Source organism: Papio anubis, chromosome X, assembly GCF_008728515.1.
Source record: "Papio anubis isolate 15944 chromosome X, Panubis1.0, whole genome shotgun sequence".
In the NCBI taxonomy this organism is placed as follows: domain Eukaryota; kingdom Metazoa; phylum Chordata; class Mammalia; order Primates; family Cercopithecidae; genus Papio; species Papio anubis.
Genome location: NC_044996.1, coordinates 93,827,975 through 93,846,876, shown reverse-complemented (window position 1 = coordinate 93,846,876; position 18,902 = coordinate 93,827,975). Strand labels below are relative to the sequence as shown.

General features: G+C 41.5%; 1 protein-coding gene across 1 annotated transcript in view; it reads left to right on the top strand.

Annotated features, from left to right (window-relative positions):
• DGKK (diacylglycerol kinase kappa) overlaps nt 1–18,902 on the top strand; it is a 109,300-nt gene that overhangs the window by 68,197 nt on the left and 22,201 nt on the right. The window contains exons 8-17 of the mRNA XM_009197613.4: nt 1,795–1,897; nt 9,637–9,820; nt 10,520–10,628; nt 11,397–11,536; nt 12,574–12,655; nt 14,360–14,451; nt 15,316–15,415; nt 16,392–16,620; nt 18,169–18,273; nt 18,729–18,825. Coding sequence (XP_009195877.2) covers nt 1,795–1,897; nt 9,637–9,820; nt 10,520–10,628; nt 11,397–11,536; nt 12,574–12,655; nt 14,360–14,451; nt 15,316–15,415; nt 16,392–16,620; nt 18,169–18,273; nt 18,729–18,825 — 1,241 coding nt within the window. The remainder of the gene's footprint in view (nt 1–1,794; nt 1,898–9,636; nt 9,821–10,519; nt 10,629–11,396; nt 11,537–12,573; nt 12,656–14,359; nt 14,452–15,315; nt 15,416–16,391; nt 16,621–18,168; nt 18,274–18,728; nt 18,826–18,902) is intronic.

Genomic DNA, 18,902 nt, shown 5'->3' with positions numbered 1-18,902 from the left:
CAGGTTAAACAGATTCCATAGTATAAAGCTTAGTATCCTGCCTTTCCAGATCTGGCTATGGAGCCTTTGGGAGAAAGATTTAAGATCATCTTTGTTGCTTCTTAGTTGGTGAGGCCTACTAACAAATGGGAAAAGCTGAACTCTCTAATGGCAGTATGGGCAATTAAAAAATAAGTTCTGAGTCTGCCTTTGAGAAACCTTCTCCCTTTCTCATTTACTATTTCCTAGGAACTTGTAACCTTTATTAATTAAAAATGGTTGATGATATTAACACATTATTATTGCCACTATATACTGAGTGCTTAATATACATGATCTCATTTAGTCCTTCCAATAAGCCTAAACCGGGCCTCATTTGTTCCCATTTTACAGATGAGGAAAGTGAGGGTCAGAAACGTGAAGTGATTTGTCCAAGGTCATTCAGCCAGTAAGCAAGAGTCTTGATTCATACATAATGCTGCAAAGACTATGCTCTTTTTGTTTTGTTTTGTTTTTTGTTTTTGAGACAGGGTCTCACTATGTTGCCCAGGCTGGAGTGCAGTAGCACAATCACAGTTCACTGCAGCCTCAAACTCCTGGGCTCATGTGAGGTGGGCTCCTCTCACCTCAGCCTCCTCAGAGTAGCCGGTACTACAGGCACATGCCACCATGCCCAGCTAAATTTTTAATTTTTAAGTCTTGCTATGTTGCCCAGGCTGGTCTCAAACTCCTGGGCTCAAGCGATCCTCCCACCTTTGCCTCCCAAAGTGCTGGGCTTACAAGCATAAGCCACCATTCCCAGCTGACCACACTCTTAACTACAACACTACCATGCCTCTAAACCAGTGGTCCTGTCCTCAACTGGGGGTAATTTAGCTCCCCAGGAGACATTTGTCAATGCGTGGAGACATTTTTTATTTTTGCAACTCAGGGTGGAGGGAAGTGCTACTGACATGTAGTGGGTAGAGGCGTGGGATTCTGCTGAACCTCCTACAATGCACAGGTCAGCCTCTCATAGCAAAGAACTACCTGGCTCAAAATATCAGTAATGCTGAAGTTGAGAGACACTGATCTCGATTTCTAGCATTTTAGATGCTTCCCCAAAACTGAGTTTTCTAGACAAGAAGAAATTGAAGTATGAGCTGCTTCTTAGAAGACTCCAGTTGTCCTCGGTTTTTTTGTTTTTTTTTTTTCTTTTTCTTTTTCAATGGCTTTTGAACAACCAGGCCAGTTTCATGCCCCCTAGAAACTGTGTAATTTTCCAGGAAGTGGCACTTGAAGATGTCAGAAATCTGGAAAGAATGGCCACTTGTGGAAAAGACAGCAAAGTCTCAGCTGTCACTTCCCAGCTGTTTGACCTTAGGCAAAACCCTTGACCTCTCTGAGCTTTGGTATCCTCATTTTTAAAATGAATTCAATAATGTCTTTTCTACCTCACACACCTGTTGTTATAAGGATTGAAGTGTAATATTAGATTATTAGTATTAACTCTTTTATACTGCATGTAAATTCCCCATTCTGTAGGCCACTAAGGTTGTACCTTAGGACTGGTGATTTCTCAGTGCCTGTAGGTGGGTATCTTCTGAAAGCTACCTTTGAAAGGATCAGAGTTCTGAGGCCACACTGAGGGACAGTGTAGGCTCAGAGTAGAATGGGGGTGTTCAGGTGAGTTAGGGATATATGTATGGCACCAAATCTCGGTAAGGGAGATTAAATACTAAGGATCTAAATCTTGGTATTGGAACTCAAGACTGATCAATGGTATCCTTTCTCTCCCCCTCCTTTTTTTTCTCTGCTCTTCTCTTGTCGTTTCAGGTGCATGATGACTGTAGGAGACGGTTTTCCAAGGAATGTTGCTTCGGAAGCCATCGCTCATCAGTCATTCCTCCCACTGCTCTAAGCGACCCCAAAGGCGATGGTGAGTAGTTAAATCTTAACCTCAGAAGCACATTGGGGATGGAGGGAAGGTGCAAAGGCTGGGAAGAAGGACTGCAATTAAATTATTCTCCTCAAACCGTCAAACATTTTTGGGAAGTAGGAATGTGCTTGTGTATATAGATAGCTCCTGATTCTCTTACCTTTGGGGTTGTGAATGTTGTTCTTTCTGATGTATATGTATGTGGGCACGTTCTCTGTAGCTCGGTCACAATTGTTTCTGATCAGAATTGATTTCAGCTTTTTCATGATTTCCAAACACTGGATAAGTCATGAAATAAGTTCGTGTCCAGGTGGTCAAGGAAGAACTCCATGAAGGCCAGGTTATTTTACTTTTAAAATGGAAACTAACACCAATGTTGTTCCTAAATATGAAACTAACATGATCATCACCCCAACACTCTTCATTGATGCTTTGTCAATTCCTGGACACTAGTAATTTATTAAGAACTCTATTCTCAAGGTGTCTGAAGGCTACAGAAAGATCTAAGACATGGGCATTGCCAGAGCTATTGATTATTGTGGATTCGGGCTATTGATATAATACAACAATTAACAATTTAATGTGTCATATGCTAAGTGCCAAGGGAATGGTAGAGACATTTGGAAATGAGAAAACCTTAGGAATGTTAACCATTTAGAGGAGGTTGAGCAGAAAGGAGGTAGTAATGAAATCAATGCAGCAAGAATAAACTTTGTATAGAGTCTTCTATCAAGAGGTCTAGCAATGTTAGAACAAAAAAAGCAGGAGCCAAGAGGAAGGGTATTTTGTACAGTTTTTGTGTTTGTTTAAGAATAAGTAATACATGGAGGTATCATGATGTAAGGAAAAAAACAAGAGCCAGGCAATTATGAGCTTTAGTTACTTACTAGATATGTGATGTTGGGTTAGTCACTTACATTCTCTGAGCTTTGCTTTCCCCAACTGTAAATGGGAATGAAGCTATCTATTGTGAGGATAGATGATAATATGTGAAGGGCCTAAGTATCTAAAAACATAACCTCAATGGACCACAAAATTAAATCCCTTGACTTCTTGGGCAACTAAATACCTCGTCTCCTAGCCTAATAAAAAGTGCAGACCCCACAGGGATGATTCACTCTTTGGCACTTGCCTTTTGAATTCACCTCTCCTTGCCTACTTTTTCTTCGCTTTTTCTGAGAGACTCTCCTTTTTGCCATTGACTTGTTCATTTGCTTCTCCCATTACTCATTATTAAAGAGTGGGAGCTGTCAAGATCAAAATCACATATCACAGCTTAAAAGACCTAACCTATTTTACTAACACTAAGAAATTTAGAAATCTAATATACTTACCACTGACAGGCTACTATTTCACTAAGCCAGAGAAGAGATACACTGCTCATAAATTTCAGTTTGTGTATGGTTAGTTTCACCCTATATATGGTCAATTTCACTTACTGGAGGAAAGTTCAAATTCTTCCTGGAATGTTTTAATCTATATTTCTCTAATTTGCTAATTTGTCCACCTCTGACATATGGGATATCCACTGATCCAAGAGTGATTAGTGAATCCTCATTTCACTGACTTAAAAATTATCCCCATATTGATGCTAGTTGCTCACTTCATTGCCAGGGAAGAGCCAGCATTAGCTGGAAGCAGAGAAAGGAAAAGAAAGAAGAGTAGATGGTTTCCTTAGAGAACAGAAGGGGGCAAAGATTCCTGTAGCCGTTACAACATAGTTTTAGAACTAGACATACCACATGTGTATGTGCATGCTCATATATATGCTCATGCACACACACACAGCCACTCTAGATCCTTCCAGTTATTTTTCCAACCCTAACACAGATATAGCTAGACCTTAGTACATGGAATGAGCCATCCATACAGGTTTCTGAAGGCAAGTATACTCATATGTCCCCATAATAACATGTAAAGACACAAAACTGAATTCACTCAGGTATACATGCATATATTATTATCAGATCTACTCAAATAGTTATCCACATGGAGTCACCCACCAGGTAGTTGACCAAAGAGGTGATGAGATTCATGACTTAGTAAATAAGATATACTTGCCTAGAGAGGAGAATGAGGGACTAGGGAAGATGCAATTGATACAAGAGGAAAAGTAGCAAACTGGTCAGCTAAGCAAAATCAGGCTGGTAGTGAAATCAACCTAGTTTTGAATCTGAGACATTTTGCCCACCCCCACAGGGACCTGACAAAGATGTCTTTAAGCAGATGGCCCACCTCAGCATGCCACAAATGACCCTAAATACTTGTTAAGAGGGTTGCCGCCTCTCCTTTGTAACTGGGCCAAACGTGTTCTGTGTTTCCTGTCTTTGTATTGGTGTTTTTAAAATTTATTTCTTCCTATCCTATATCACTTCTTATGCTTGTTGTAGCTTCTCAAATGATGGCACTGTTACACTTTCTTTTTCTTTCCACCAGTAGTACGATATTATTGCTTAGGAGCACCTGGGCTAATCTATTCTTTTTGTTTGGTGTCTTATTTAACATCCCATGAGTTAGCTTTTAACTTTTCCTCCTAGTGATCTGCATTCCTGATCCAATTGAATCTCCCTCTCTGCCAACACTTCTTTCTGTCATGTGCTACTTGTCCTGGAACTTCTTAGAAGTGTCTTTCAAGGCTTCCCTATCTTCTTGACTCTTTCTTTCTGGCTTCTTGGCTGTGATCTTGTGCCCTTTAATGGGTAAGTTTCCTACTGGAAGGTCCCTTCCCAGAGGAATCTTTTGCATCTTCCAGTCATAGACTCTTAGCGATGTAAGGTCCTTAAAGATGGTCTGGTTCAATGCCCCCTGGCTTTCTTCAGCACCCAGCTGAAGTCATGAAGGCATCTAGCTCATGACTTTCTGAGAAAGGCCTTGCTAGCGTTGAGTCACACCCATCTGTTCGCACATGTATTTATTCAGTCAATAGACTCTAATTTCTGAGAATTCCTTCCAATTATCCCTTTTTCCTATTCAGTCTGCTTGGTAAATTCCTTCTCTTATCTTTTAGGGTCCAGCTCAAAATCAAACATTGTCTTCTCTGTTTAACAGCTTCTGTAATGGCCTCTTCCCACTCTCCCAAACAAATCAATTACTTCTTTGACTATAAACCAAGAACACATATCTCAAAGCACCTAACACATGACGTTATAATGGTGTCCATCTTCCACCCCAGCCTGTGAACTCTCTGTATCCTTAGCACTTGACTGAGACCTGGGTATATGGTATACGCACAGCCAAGATTTGTTACATGAATCCATTAATAAATTTACATTTACTGAATGAATGTATTACTGTATGTAAGGCTCAGTGCTGAGCGATGACTAAGATAGCAGCACTGGCTCATATGGAGAAAAAATAGTGAAGTGCAGTGGTTGTTGTATCAGAAGCATCTGAAAGGCATGTTAAAACACAGATTTCTGTGTTTCAGACAGTTTGAAACACTACCCCCAGAGCATTTGATTCAGTAGATCTGGGTGGGGCCCAGGATTTTGCATCTCTAACAAGTCCCAGATGCTGCTGATACTACTAGTCCTAGAAACACACTCTATCATTTACTATATGCCCTTGGACAAGTTACTTAACCTCTCTGTGATTAATCTGTCATTTGTTTTCTGCCAATAAGGAATAATAATTGTACTCAGGTGTGTCATGAAGGTTAAATTAGTTGACATTAGTAAAGGAGGATTTTTAAAGTACAGGAAGAGAATGGTAAGCCAACCTATGCCAATTTCGCATCTTTCTGTGGAGTGAACAGAATAAATTTGAGTGGGACAGTTGGCTCCCTGTTTAGGGTGCTGTGGTTGTATTAATGCAGCTCAAAGAAACATGAGCTTTTTTCGAAAGGTTCTTTCAGGCCGTTGACTCATCAGGAGCTTAAAGTCAACTAAATCCCCTAAGCTCTTTTCACACTTGATGCTGCCAAGTCAAGTTCGTATTGTCCTGTTCTGGTACAATTTATGTCCTTGAGCCTAAAGGGCAAGCTTCACATTTATTCCCTTTACATTTCATCCCTGGACTTTGACCTGTTAGCCTGTCAAGGTCATTTTTCAATCTTGATTCTGTCATGCAATATCTCTTCCTCCAGCTTTGAGTACTTCAAAGTTCATAAGCCAGCCTTCTATGTTTCCATGTGAATTGTCAGTTAAAATTGTGGAATAATACTGGACACTCCCTTATGATTAACATCATTCTATTCAAAAGCAACCTTGTGGAAAGGATTGTTTACTGGTTATAAATCTTCTCAACATTATTATATTCCTGCCCTCAGTGGCACCCATCTTTGTCACCTGGTTCACAAGATTCTCTTGACAAACTTGGCCTTGCTCAAATTCAGATATTCTCTGCCTCAGGGGGAAATGCTAGATGGGGCTGCCCCTGTAGTCTCCTGGGACTGCCTGCCGGGCCTACTTCCCACTGTCTTCCCATCTGTGACCAAATGAGGTTTGATGCTAAAGTTCAAGTCGCCTTAATTACAGAATTTTCTCTCTAAGCTTCCTATGCTCACTCTAGTTTATACCCTCATGGCTATTTCATTTATGGACAGTGTTAGTGTAATTCTTTTTTCCTACTTCTTAATTTAATTCTTGTCTAGTTAATATATTCACATGGTTCAGTTTTTTAAAAAAGAAATACATATATACACATAATACTTAATGAAAACTCTTGCTGCTATCTTTTATCTTTTCTCTGATCTTCTCAATCTCCTACAGCCCCCATATCCTCACTCACAGTTCAATACTGCCATTACTTTCTTAAATACCTTCCAGTAGTTCTTCATGTATATACTAGTAAATATAAATAGATATTCTTATCCACCCCTTTTAATACTATGCATATTGTTCTGCACCTCGCTCTTTTTCTCCTTCACAGTATATTTTGGAGATTTTTTCCATATCAACAAATTGCTTCCTTGCTCTTTTTTACAGTTGCAAGATATTCCACTATATGGATATACCATAACGTATTTAACCAGTCCACTATGATGAATAATTTAGTAGTTTTCAGTCTTTTGCTATTACAAATAATGCCACAATGAATAGCCTCATACATATCCTTTTACATACACGTCTATATGAAAAATTCCGAGAAATAGAATTACTAGGTCAAAATGCATATGCGTCTGTAGTTTTCATAGATACTGTCAAATTCACCTCCATAGGGCTTGTGTCACTCAGCACTTCCATTCTTAGTCTATGAGAGTGCCTATTCCCCCATGGCCTCCCCAATCAAGTGTGTTTGTTTGTTTGTTTGTTTGTTTGTTTTTGTATTTTTTTTTTTGCCAATGTTCTAGACAAGAAAAAAAAATGGTAACGTGGTCTAGTTTTAATTTGCATATTTCTTGTTATGAGTAAGTTTGACCATCTTCTCATCTTTAGGAGCCAAGTTATATTTCTATTTCTCATGAGCATGATGATTGGCTTTTAAAGGTTCATTTTCATCTAAACACTGGGACACTAAGTTTTTGAATGATTCATTTTGAAGATAAGGAAACTGAGGCCCAAATAGTACACAGTGGTTGGTCTCACTGCCACTGCTGTCTCACCGTTAGAAAGGAACTGCCCCCAAAGGGCCTTTGACACTAAACAAAACAAAAACACTGGGGGCATAGATAGGTTTATTCCAGGACCCCTGGCAGGGAAAGTGCTTGCTTCCAAGCACACCTCAGAGAGCCACTAGATGTTGGCAAGAAGTTGCTTCCATGAGTCCTTTAATTAGGGTGCATACCCAAAGTCACATGCTCACCTAGAGGGTGTTGGTAGAGGGTTGCAGAGTGAGGAAGGGAAGCACAGAGCACAGACAGGTTCTAAAACAAGGGAGAGGTAAGCTTTGGGCTAGGCCATGAATTGGGGCCTGCATTGTTGGTTGGTAGGGGAGCAAGCACATAAAAAGTTAACACCTTTTGACTATTTTATTTAAATATCTTAAGACCTGACTCGTAATGTTTCAAGTCCATGCTGAACAGTCTTCCGCTTATTTTTGCACTACTTCCTCTAACATCTTGTTGCCATTGAATCTGTCCCATGTCACCTCTCTGACCTCATCTTCTGCCACTTCCCCCTCACTCACTTCACAACAACCATACTATTCTCTTCACTGATCCTCAGACAGTCTAGACAGTCTCCCTTTTCAGGGTCCTGGCACTTATTCTTCTTCCTACCCCCCAAAAAACTCTTCCCCCAGATATCTGCATTGCTCACTCCTGCATTCATTCAAGTTTCATCTCAAATGTCACCTTCTGAGAGAAGCCATCCCTGACCACTCTGTCTAAAATAACACAATCTCTACCCGCTTTCCCTACTTTATTTTTCTTCATGACAAATTCTTTTTTATAATTATTTGTTATGGTCTGTCTCCTCCATTAAAATATAAGTTCCACAAGGGTAGGGACTATTTCTATCTTGTCCACCACTGTATTCTCAGGACGTAAAGCAGGCACAGCGAATGCCCTCCATACATATTTATTGAATGAAGGAATTAATGCATCTTAACTACCATTGTGTCAACATATTACTTTAGTAAAAATAAGTTGGAAGGGGTACTACTTTTGGATAACGTGTTCAGGGAAAGTAACTACTTCTGAGCTATGCTAGTGAGGGGACCCAGCTTCTATAAGACTCCCTTGTAGCTGTCAGGCCTGTCAAGTCCTAAAAATTTGGTGCATGACTGGCTAGCTGGCTTAGGATGCCTTCAAGCTCCACTGGCCAGTGAGTGGGAATTGGCCCATAGAGGAAACCTGCCTTTGATTTTTCCAGGCAAACCAGTCATGAAATCTACTCAAGTAGATTTCCTTCAGGTTCCCTTCCACCCAAGCTAAAACAAATGGGTCTTCTCAACCCACCTCCTCCCACCCCTGCTGAGGAGTGAGCCACATGCTTTTTGCCCTGTGTATTTATTTTTGCGGAGGCATCCCTGTCAAGCCACAGCTCCGAGGTCTAGGGGCTCACTATTTGTCTAGCATCTCTTAGGGGGCCATTGCACACTGCCTGTCTCCCTGCCAACAGGCTCTGAGACTCAGCATGAGTTGGCAGGCCTTGGTTATTTAGACTGCTATAACCTCACTTCTCCATGGGTAACTAAAATATTGGGGATTATTAAAAGCCTCTCTCTTGTTCAGATAATTTTCCTATAGTCTTGTTTCCCCCGGGGAAGTTGATGAGATAATACAGATTGCTCTGCAACTGCCTTAGAGAAGTGATTACAGTTCTTTGCTTCATCCCACATCGATATGTTCTGTTATTTAGCTCCTGGCTAAATGACAGCCTTTCTTTCTCCCTTCTCCTGACCTAGTATCTTCTCACTATAAGAACTGAGGTATCCTGGGCAGAAAAAGGACTAGTTGTGTGCTGGTCTTCTTCCTGGGTTCTCAATCCTCTCCTTCCTCAGTTTCCTCACAGTTTTACTAATCCTTGGTTGTGGCACCAATTTCTTTATTCCTTATGTTCCAACATACTGTTGTGTATGAGTTTCTCTCCTGAGCTTGAAGGCAGGGACTATACCCCTAGCAGTATCTGGCATGATGCTTGGCATGTAGTAGTGGCTCAGCAAATGTCATTTGTCTGACAACAGCTGGACAAATACTTTTAAGCCCTTCTGGGTGGTATCTTGACTCTGCTCCTCATTCGCAAAAAACTGAGACTCATACTCAAAAAGTTATTGCAAAATGTGATGTTAAGTTATGTCTCGTTTCCATCTCAACGGGTCTGTTCTTTTTTTTCTTCTTTTTCTTTTCGTTGTGTCAGGCCAATTAGTAGTATCTTCGGACTTCTGGAATCTTGATTGGTCATCAGCCTGTTCATGTCCCTTGCTCATCTTCATCAACTCCAAAAGTGGCGATCATCAGGGGATCGTCTTCCTCCGAAAATTCAAGCAATACCTTAACCCATCTCAAGTGTTCGACCTACTGAAGGGTGGACCTGAAGCAGGGTAAGCATGTACCCCATGAGTATGATTGGGTACGTAAGGGAGTCTTCCCTCTATACATTCTAAACCAGGATAGGTTTCTTGGAATCAGTTCTGTATTTGGGCAGGAAAGATCTATTTTCTCAAGTCAGGACACAAATGCATAACTCCAGAGCCTTTTGGGTTGGCTGGTAGGAAGGCTCTTAGCCCTCTCCCAGAAATCCCTTCAAGCCCAGGTCCAAGCCCCTCTCAGATTTGCTTTATCTTTTTTGGTTGGAAAACGTAAAACTACGCCTCCTAACCTCAGAGAAAGAGACAAATGGACACTGCTGTCTACTTTTCCTGCCACTCTCTTTCCCAGGACCAAATAGATATATCTCCTCTACAGACCTGTTTTATTTTTGGGATCATCTGGCTGCTCAGTTCTGGTTCCTGTGAGCCCACTGGCCACCATGCAAGGCATCTTCCTGGGCCTCAGCAAATGGGTCTGGTTAGGTTACTAGTGTTTTCCAGAGCAAAGCTGGGCACAGAAAGAAAATGAGTTGAGGCAAAGCCTGATCTCTGGGATTGTCTATGGTCTTAGATACACAGAGAGATAAGGGTTAAGGGAAAGAAGGCAGGTAGTCTGTTAGCAGAGTGCCAAAGCAGCAATCTTATATTGTGGGAAAAGTTACAAAACTCAGCTGTTCATGAAATGACCCCCTTTCCTTTTTGTCCTTCCAGGCTGTCTATGTTCAAGAACTTTGCTCGCTTTCGCATTCTGGTTTGTGGTGGAGATGGCAGCGTGAGCTGGGTCTTATCTCTGATTGATGCCTTTGGATTACATGACAAGGTAAGTCCCTGGGTGACTCAGTTTAGCCATTGCTAGAAAGAGTAGGGGTGTGTAACTGCCCATCCCAAGAAGTCCCAAGTCTTTGCTCTCCCTGTCTGTAAAATATGTTTCCCCCAGGTTTCATATTCAGCCTGACTGGTAGATTCCCAATCTAAGCCTGCTCATCTAGACTATTTTCTGGTTGTCTATCTGTGTGACATTTACAGAAAGAATGAGCAGTGCTCTGTTCCCTAGGCTTCAAAGTGAAGAGTTGAGTTGAAGTAGAGGAGAGCAAACAAAACAGAAGTGGTCTTAGACAGAACTCAGTCCCGAATTTCCTTCCCCTCCTGAGCCCACTGATTTTCTTCCTTGAGTCTCAAGAGTGGCAGAAACTTTCCTCTATGTCTCCTTGCTGTCCCTAGGCAGCCCCTTGCTCTTCTCACTCCAATAGCTTTGTCTCCTGACGTACTTCACCTCCTTGGCCCAGCCCAGATAGAAATTCACAGCTATATTTCTCTTTTATAAGCATGGCCATGAATATTGTCATATTCCAGCAAGTTTTCCCTTTACTTAGTAGATTCTGTGTTGTTAACATTGGGGTCCAACTCCTTAGGGAAAATTTCACCCAATTGCAAACATCTTCTCATTACCTTCCCCAGAATCTGAAGTCCCATAAATCCACTGACTTTAAGACCATAATTCTTCCCAAAGAGTACCCTCTAGGTTCTTCCACGGGTGAAGCTTGGTAGAAAGACTGTCTGAAAAGGGTGTCTCCTTTTGTTCTTGCAGTGTCAGCTGGCAGTCATCCCACTTGGAACCGGCAATGATCTGGCTCGTGTCCTGGGCTGGGGTGCATTCTGGAACAAAAGCAAGTCACCTCTGGACATCCTCAACAGAGTGGAGCAGGCTAGTGTGAGGATCCTAGACAGGTAAGTGGCCGAAAGACCAGGCCCTTGTGCCTCTTCCTGTCCCACATCAGTTACATCACCTCAATCAGGAATACTTTAACTTCTCTGACAGAGCCTCATTTCCTTTCTGGCTTCAGTGCAGAGCCATTTGTGGGTTGGGTTGGGCTTGTCTCTTGGGAAGCCAGGGTCTACCATGTATCCTTCAAACATTATTGAAGCCCCTCTTCAAAACTAAAGGATCCTACTGGGAAGTCAAGGCTGCAGTGGGCCATGATCACGCCACTGCATTCCAGCCTGGGCAACACAGTGAGACCCCACCTCAAAAAAACAAAACAAAACAAAACAAAGCAACAACAACAAAAACAAAAACGCCAAAAAAAACTAAAGGATTCTAGAGCAGGGGCCCCATGGATAAAGTTCAAGTGTTCTGTGAACCTTCTTCAAATTGCAGAGCCAATGATCTGTTTAAGCATATTCTCTCTTGGGGAAAAGTCTATCATTTCATCAGATTTTCAAAGAAACTAAAAAAGGGATGAAGGTTGAGTTTAGAAATAACTTGCTTACATTGTCACTGCTCTAGAGAAGAGCGAGTACTACCATCCTATTTCCTGAGGATAAAAAGACTTTCTATGCTGGTGCATATATGAACATTTGATTTATTGCTGCCCATAAGGATCTCCTGGGGAGCCTTTTAGAAACATCAACCTGGGCCCCACCACAAAGATTCAGTAGGTCATGGCAGGGCCCTGGAATGTGTATTGTACAAAAGAACCTCAGATGATCTTGATGGTTACCTCTGGTTAAGAAGCACTGCTCTCTGAGAACCCTGTAAAGGGAAGGGAATTCCTTCCATCATACTGGCCTATAGAAGTCATGAGACAGAGGTTCCTCTTATGGTATACCTTGAGATCAGGTGACCAGAGATTTCTCGGGCACCCCCTACAACCCACTTCCCCCCACCACATAAACATTTTTACTTCTATCTTCACCTTTGAAGCATTAATTTTTACCAGTGATGAAACAGACCCTTAAATATCCGTCTTTGAAATTCATTTCAGATGGAGTGTGATGATTCGTGAGACTCCCAGACAAACCCCACTGCTAAAAGGACAGGTTGAAATGGATGTACCACGATTTGAGGTAACTACTGTCCAGCTGTAATTCAGACCAATATATTTATTACACAGTGAAATAATTGGCAAAACCCAGAGAGAAGTGTTTGCATTGTCCATGGATGAGGATGAGATCATTGAGGGTTGGTGACATGTCAGTCAGCAGCTGTTTACCAAGAACTATGTTAGGCATTGGGGATATAATTCATTCACCCATTTATTATTCACTCAAAATATTTACAGAGTAACTACTTTATGTGAGATATTATTCTAGGAGATGTTCTTATATGCTAGTGGGTAAAGAAGAATGACATAGTCTACTTGAAGAGATGGAAAAATAAATTGTTTTAGTCAAGTAGTATGAGTGTTAGTACATAAGGAAGTAGAGGGGGTTGGGAACACATAGCAGGAAGATCTATCTGAGTCTGGGGAACTCAGGGAAAGCTTCTCAGGAGGAGTGCCATTTCAGAAGAGACTTGAGATCCAGAGAGAGTTAACCAGGAGAATAAGAAAGGGGAGGGTTTTTCCACACAGATGGAACAGTGTGTATTGTTCCAAAGGCAAGAGAGAGCATGGAATATTCACGAAACTGAAGTACATTCATAATGGCTGATGCATAGGGGCCAGGGAGGGGGCATTCAGGGAGACTGACTAAAGATGAGGCTAGAGAAGTAATCAGGGGCCAGGCCAGGAAGGGCCTGATAAACCACAGTAGGAAGTTTGGATTTTATCCCAAGAGCAATAAGAATTATAGAAGGATTTTTTTTTCTTATCTTATTATGAAAATTTCTACATTGATGAAAGTTGAAATGGTAGTTCTACTACTAACATTTTCCTATGCATGCTTTATCACATATCCAGTCATCTATCCAGTCTGCTATCTAAGAGAAGGGGTTTAAGTAGAGGAGTGCCATGGAATGTGGAGAAACGATTGAAGGAATAAAAGACTAAAGGCAAAGAGAAAAGCTAGGAGATTTTGTAATTGTCTAGGCAAGAGATGATGGTGATTTGGACTGGTAAAGTGGTAGCAGGGATGCATAGCAGTGGATACATTTGAGACATACTGAAAAAATAGAATTATCAGGTCTTGGTAGATGTTTGAATGTCAAGGGTGACAGAGAGGAAGGAGTAGAAGTTGTAATTAAGAACACAGACTCAAGAGCCAGACTACCTGGAATTGAATCCTGACTCTAAACTTATCGTCTTTCCCTTCTCTGGGCCTCAGCCTGTGAAATGGAGATAATAATAGTCTTTATCTCATAAGGTTGTTATGAGGATTATATGAAGAAATATACATGTAGCTTAGAACAGAGCCTGGCACATAGTCAGTACTATATAAGTGGGTGCTGTTGTTATTGGTAATAATATTATTAAAGATGTTACATTCTGGAATTGGAAAGATGTAGATTTGAATCCATCTTTATTCCTTACTAGCTATGTAATATGAGATTGTTTGTTCATTTGAAACATGAAAGAAATAGTACCTCCTTCATAGGAGGTTGTGATTATTAAGAGAAAATGAAATACATCTAAATTTTTCGAATGAGCATAGATCTAAGATCATCTCTGTTGACCTTCAACAAGAATTCTTTGATCATTATCATCTCTAGAGAGGCAGTTGAGTTGCTGGTAGAGTCAGTAAGCAACAATGAGGCTGCGGGGGATGAGGATGGGCAGCACACTGTGTTATTGTACTAAGATTCCAGGGCTTAAGAACTCCTTTTACCCCTAGGCTGCTGCCATCCAACACTTAGAATCTGCAGCCACCGAGTTGAACAAAATCCTGAAGGCCAAGTACCCCACAGAGATGATCATCGCAACCAGGTTAGTCTTCCTTTGGCTCTCATTGTTTGGGGGCTGTTCCCAGGTCAGACATGGGGCTCATTTTGATAGCTGAGGGTGTTGAGGCCAAGGAAAATATATGTTTATATTCCCAAATCAGATTTCTCCCAACTCAAGCCCCCTGAATGAAAAGTTTAGGAAAGAAAGATGGCATTGAGGTAAAGTCGTCTGCTGTTCCAAAAAGTCAAAATTGCAAGCCAGAGATTTGGAAAGAGGATTATAGTAGGGAAACACAACATTTTGGACCATTTAAGAGCATAGCGTAGCTTCCTATAGTATAGACACCTTGCTTTCCATCTTTTACATCAAGAAAGGTCTCTGTAATATCTACCAATAGCTGCTTTCTCATAACCTGAGGAACACATTCCCCCTTCTAAATATATGGGTCATTTGTTCTTCCTGGGACTTCTTAGGGGGCTCCACTCTCCTTTGAGAAAAACTTCCCACAGAGAGAGTCCTCCCAATATAATCATTTGTACTAAATTAGCTGGGCCCTTGAAACATAGCTGATTGACCCTGGGTGAAAACCTGACCCAAGTTGGACCAAGTGAATTCTCTTTTCTGGAAATTCAGAATTTAGTACTAAGAAATGCTGGTCAAGCTTTCTTAGGTACTTGACTTGGGAAGTGGTATGAAACTGGACTAAAGTAGGGATGGAACATATTTCACAATATGTACAGAAAAAAAAGCAGAGAGAAAAAGGCTGGGAGGAGAGGGTGAGAGAGAGAGGACAGATCAGGAAAGAGAGAGAGGAGCAGGAGGAAGATGGGGACTGATGATGTAAGAGAGAAGGGCTCTGGGCCTCATGGTTCACGTAACATTGTACCATCTATCTTATCTTTCTAGATTCCTGTGTTCAGCCGTGGAAGATTTTGTGATTGATATTGTAAAGGCCTGGGGTCAGATAAAACAGAACAATACAGCAATAGTGTCTGTGATTTTGAAAGTAAGTTTCCATTCCTTTTGTCTTACACTCTTTGTGGAGCAGCCAGGGGCCCCTTTTTAATAAAAAACAAACATGCCTCTCACTGGGAATTGTAAAAGAAAGGAAAGGAGGAGCAGCTATTAAGCCTCCCTGATGAGGAAGGTCCAACCTCATTGAATTTCCGTCTTTTGCTAAATGAAGGATGGCCCTCTACATGCATACACACATACCATGTACATGCCAAACATCTGCCCACAACTAGACACAAGTGTACATCAAGCAGGTATGTGCATGGCTGTACACCAGAACGTGCTTGAAAGTATGTACATACGAATACACACTACAAATACATTCACATTCACCCCTCTAACAACAATAGCCAACATGTATATATATAACACTTACTCTGTGTCGAGGACTGTTCTGTTTTTAATGTATTAATGTATTCAATCCTCACAACTACCCTAGAATATGGAGGCACAAAGCAGTTAAGAAACTTGCCTCAGATCACAAACTATTAAGTGATGAAGCTAAGAATCGAGGCCTTAAATCATGCAGCAGATGTAGGTCCCCAAACCTACACACATACAAAGACACACACCCACCAAGCACCTAAGCAGGGGCACATGCATATCCAGAGGAGCATGCCCATAAAAATCCAGAAATGTTTGTCTTTCCTCAAGTTTGCATGTTACACATTGTTTTATAGGCCAGTTTGACACAAGAAAGACTCAGCTATATACACTGATGCATGGGGCCACTCTGAAACAAATGATATGGGTTTGATCTCCTAACACACTTTGGTTATCTCATCACATCTACCCACCTACTTCTTTCTCTAAGTACTTCATCTTCCCAAATGTGGTTTTCTATGCTCAACATTTATGGACAACTCTTACCCCTCCCTACCCTTCCCCATATCACCACCACTCATCGTTCTGTCCTCTCAAGCATGGGTCCCTCATAACAAAGACCTGTCTCCTTCCTTTCTATCTAGAGTGACTTAATGTATGATAAGCTCAGTGTCCTGATCGATGTCCTGGCTGAGGAGGCAGCAGCTACTTCTGCTGAGAAAAGTGCTACAGTATATGCAGACAGCAGCAAGGGAGATAGGAAGCCCTTCGTTCTTCAAATAGACCATATAGCCAAGTGCAAGTTGGAGCTGGCCACAAAGGCCCAGAATCTCCAGAAATCCTTGAAACTCATCATATTCCAAGTTGAACAAGGTAAGGTGGCCAGGGTTGTAGTGACTGAGGTAGGGGAAAGAAAAAGTTCCAGAGGATGATTTACTGGTCTCACTGACTCCAGGTTTGCTATCTGACTCTGTGACAAAAAGTTGTCTAGATTCTGCATTCATATTGCATACGAAGTCAACATTCAGACTACTGATTTGAAAAGCCTCAGTCCTGCTAAGCTGCCCCTTTGCCTCCTCCTATCTCCCAGACAGTCAACTCCTGCTACTCATTTTTGGAAACCAACACTCATCCTATACAATTATATTAATAGATGCTAAGTGGCCTGGTTCAAAGCTCTATCAGCTTCCACCACCAGCCGTAAGACTTTTTTCCTCCTGCTCCTGTTTCTTTCCAACCACTGAGCCTATGACTACTTTAGAAAGAAAATGGTGTTCATCTCTGTATGTGTTGTACAGTATTAATCAGGCACAAGGGCCCTGAGAGTGGTCCTGACAGTTCTGGCATAATTGCCATTGCCCAGAGCTCACAACAGTCTGCAAACTTCCCAACTCAGAATGAAAACTCTTCAACTCCCTCAGTTTCTTCATTGAATGTTTTGCTGACCACTTCTTTCCCACAATACTTTGAGAAACAGATCAGAAGGTGGTATAAGACTGAGTGTGTTCTAACTAAGCTATTGGAACTGAGCAGAAGTCCCATGCAGCAAGGAAGTCCGTTTGGCTGGCCCTTGACTTTTAGTCATGGTGCCTTGCCCTGCCTTGGTACCTTCAGGTACAACCTCAGCCAAGTTTTCTAGAAAGAAAGAAAATCTCCCTTCTGCACAGTGGAAGGATTAAACAGTCAATTTGCCTCTATTTCTATAATTAGTTTCCAAGCAGTGGGGATCAGATTAAACTGATGTAGCCATAACTGTCACAACCAACCCTCAGTCTGCTCCATCGGCATATATGTTAGATTTAGAGGTGTAGCTTGTGGCTATGAGATAATAAAAGACCTCCCTGGTAGGGGTAGAGATTGAACCTATGAGCTTTGACACAGGCTGAGACTAAGCATCTCAGCTATACAACATATAGGCTGGTGAAAGGAAAGAGACTTCCCAAATGTTCCAGATGTGGAGTGAGACATTCGAGTGAAAGAGTGGCACAGTCCTAGAGGCTCAATTATAGACAGAAGCCATGTAAGTGAATCAACTAATAGAATGGAGGTAGAAGAGCAGAGGGTTTCCCATGCTGATACCCCAATCCACAGCCACAAACTTCTAGTCACAACCACATGTACTGGGTGACAGAAAAAGGGAGTAACCAGTAAAACAAAGAAAGCTCAGGCATGAATATGAAAAAACAGCAACACTGTAAGTAAGCTGAGACTACAAACAGTATCATGGAGGAGACGTGATGGTTAAATGGGAGTCTCCATCATCTACCCATTAACTAAACAAAATAGATGCTCAATAAATGTTCAATAAGTTTAATTAATCTTTCTTTCCTTCCATCTTCTCTCCCTCTTTCTTTCCTCTCTCCTTCCTCCCTCCCTTCCTCCTTTCTTTTTTGCTTTCCTTCCTCCCACTTTTCTCTATAGTTCTGGATGAGGAAAGCAGACAGACAATATCTGTTAAGAACTTTAGTTCAACTTTCTTCCTGGAAGATGACCCAGAAGATATTAACCAGACAAGCCCACGACGCCGTAAGGATCTTTCTGTCTTCTTCCCTTATTCTAGCCTTCGTCACTGTTGTTTAGTTCCCAAAGAATAAGTATGTATTTTTTTATGCGTCCTCTTTTAGCCATACTCCTGCAGCAGTTACCCCTCCCTCTTTCCCAGAAACTCACACTATAAGATCCCATGCCAATGTCCAGAGTAATGACCTCATTAGGAACACTGAAGAGGTTGGCCTGATGAAATCCAAGATTTGAAGCTGTTTTCACTGCCAGCAAGCAAGCAGCCCAGCTTTATTCTCTTCTCAGTGGAAGTCCCTATCCATCCAAGAGGATCCCTCTTTGGAATGAGAACCCTTAATATTATCTAGGAGAAAGTCATTGAGCTTGACCTTGCCTCCACAGAGAAAATGGGGTGAAATACAAGTGAGGGGAAGGGCTTTTTTGTTTGTATCCGACACCCAAGTGATGTCTGTTGTGTCTAGGTTCTCGTCGTGGCACTTTGTCTGCTATATCTTCTCTCAAAAGTGAGGACCTAGACAACCTTAACTTGGATCACTTATATTTTACACCTGAATCTATGTAAGTATTTAACTCTATCCCTGTTTAATGGCTTCTTTCTTTCTCTTGTTAAGAGCACAATCTCAGGATATCCATAA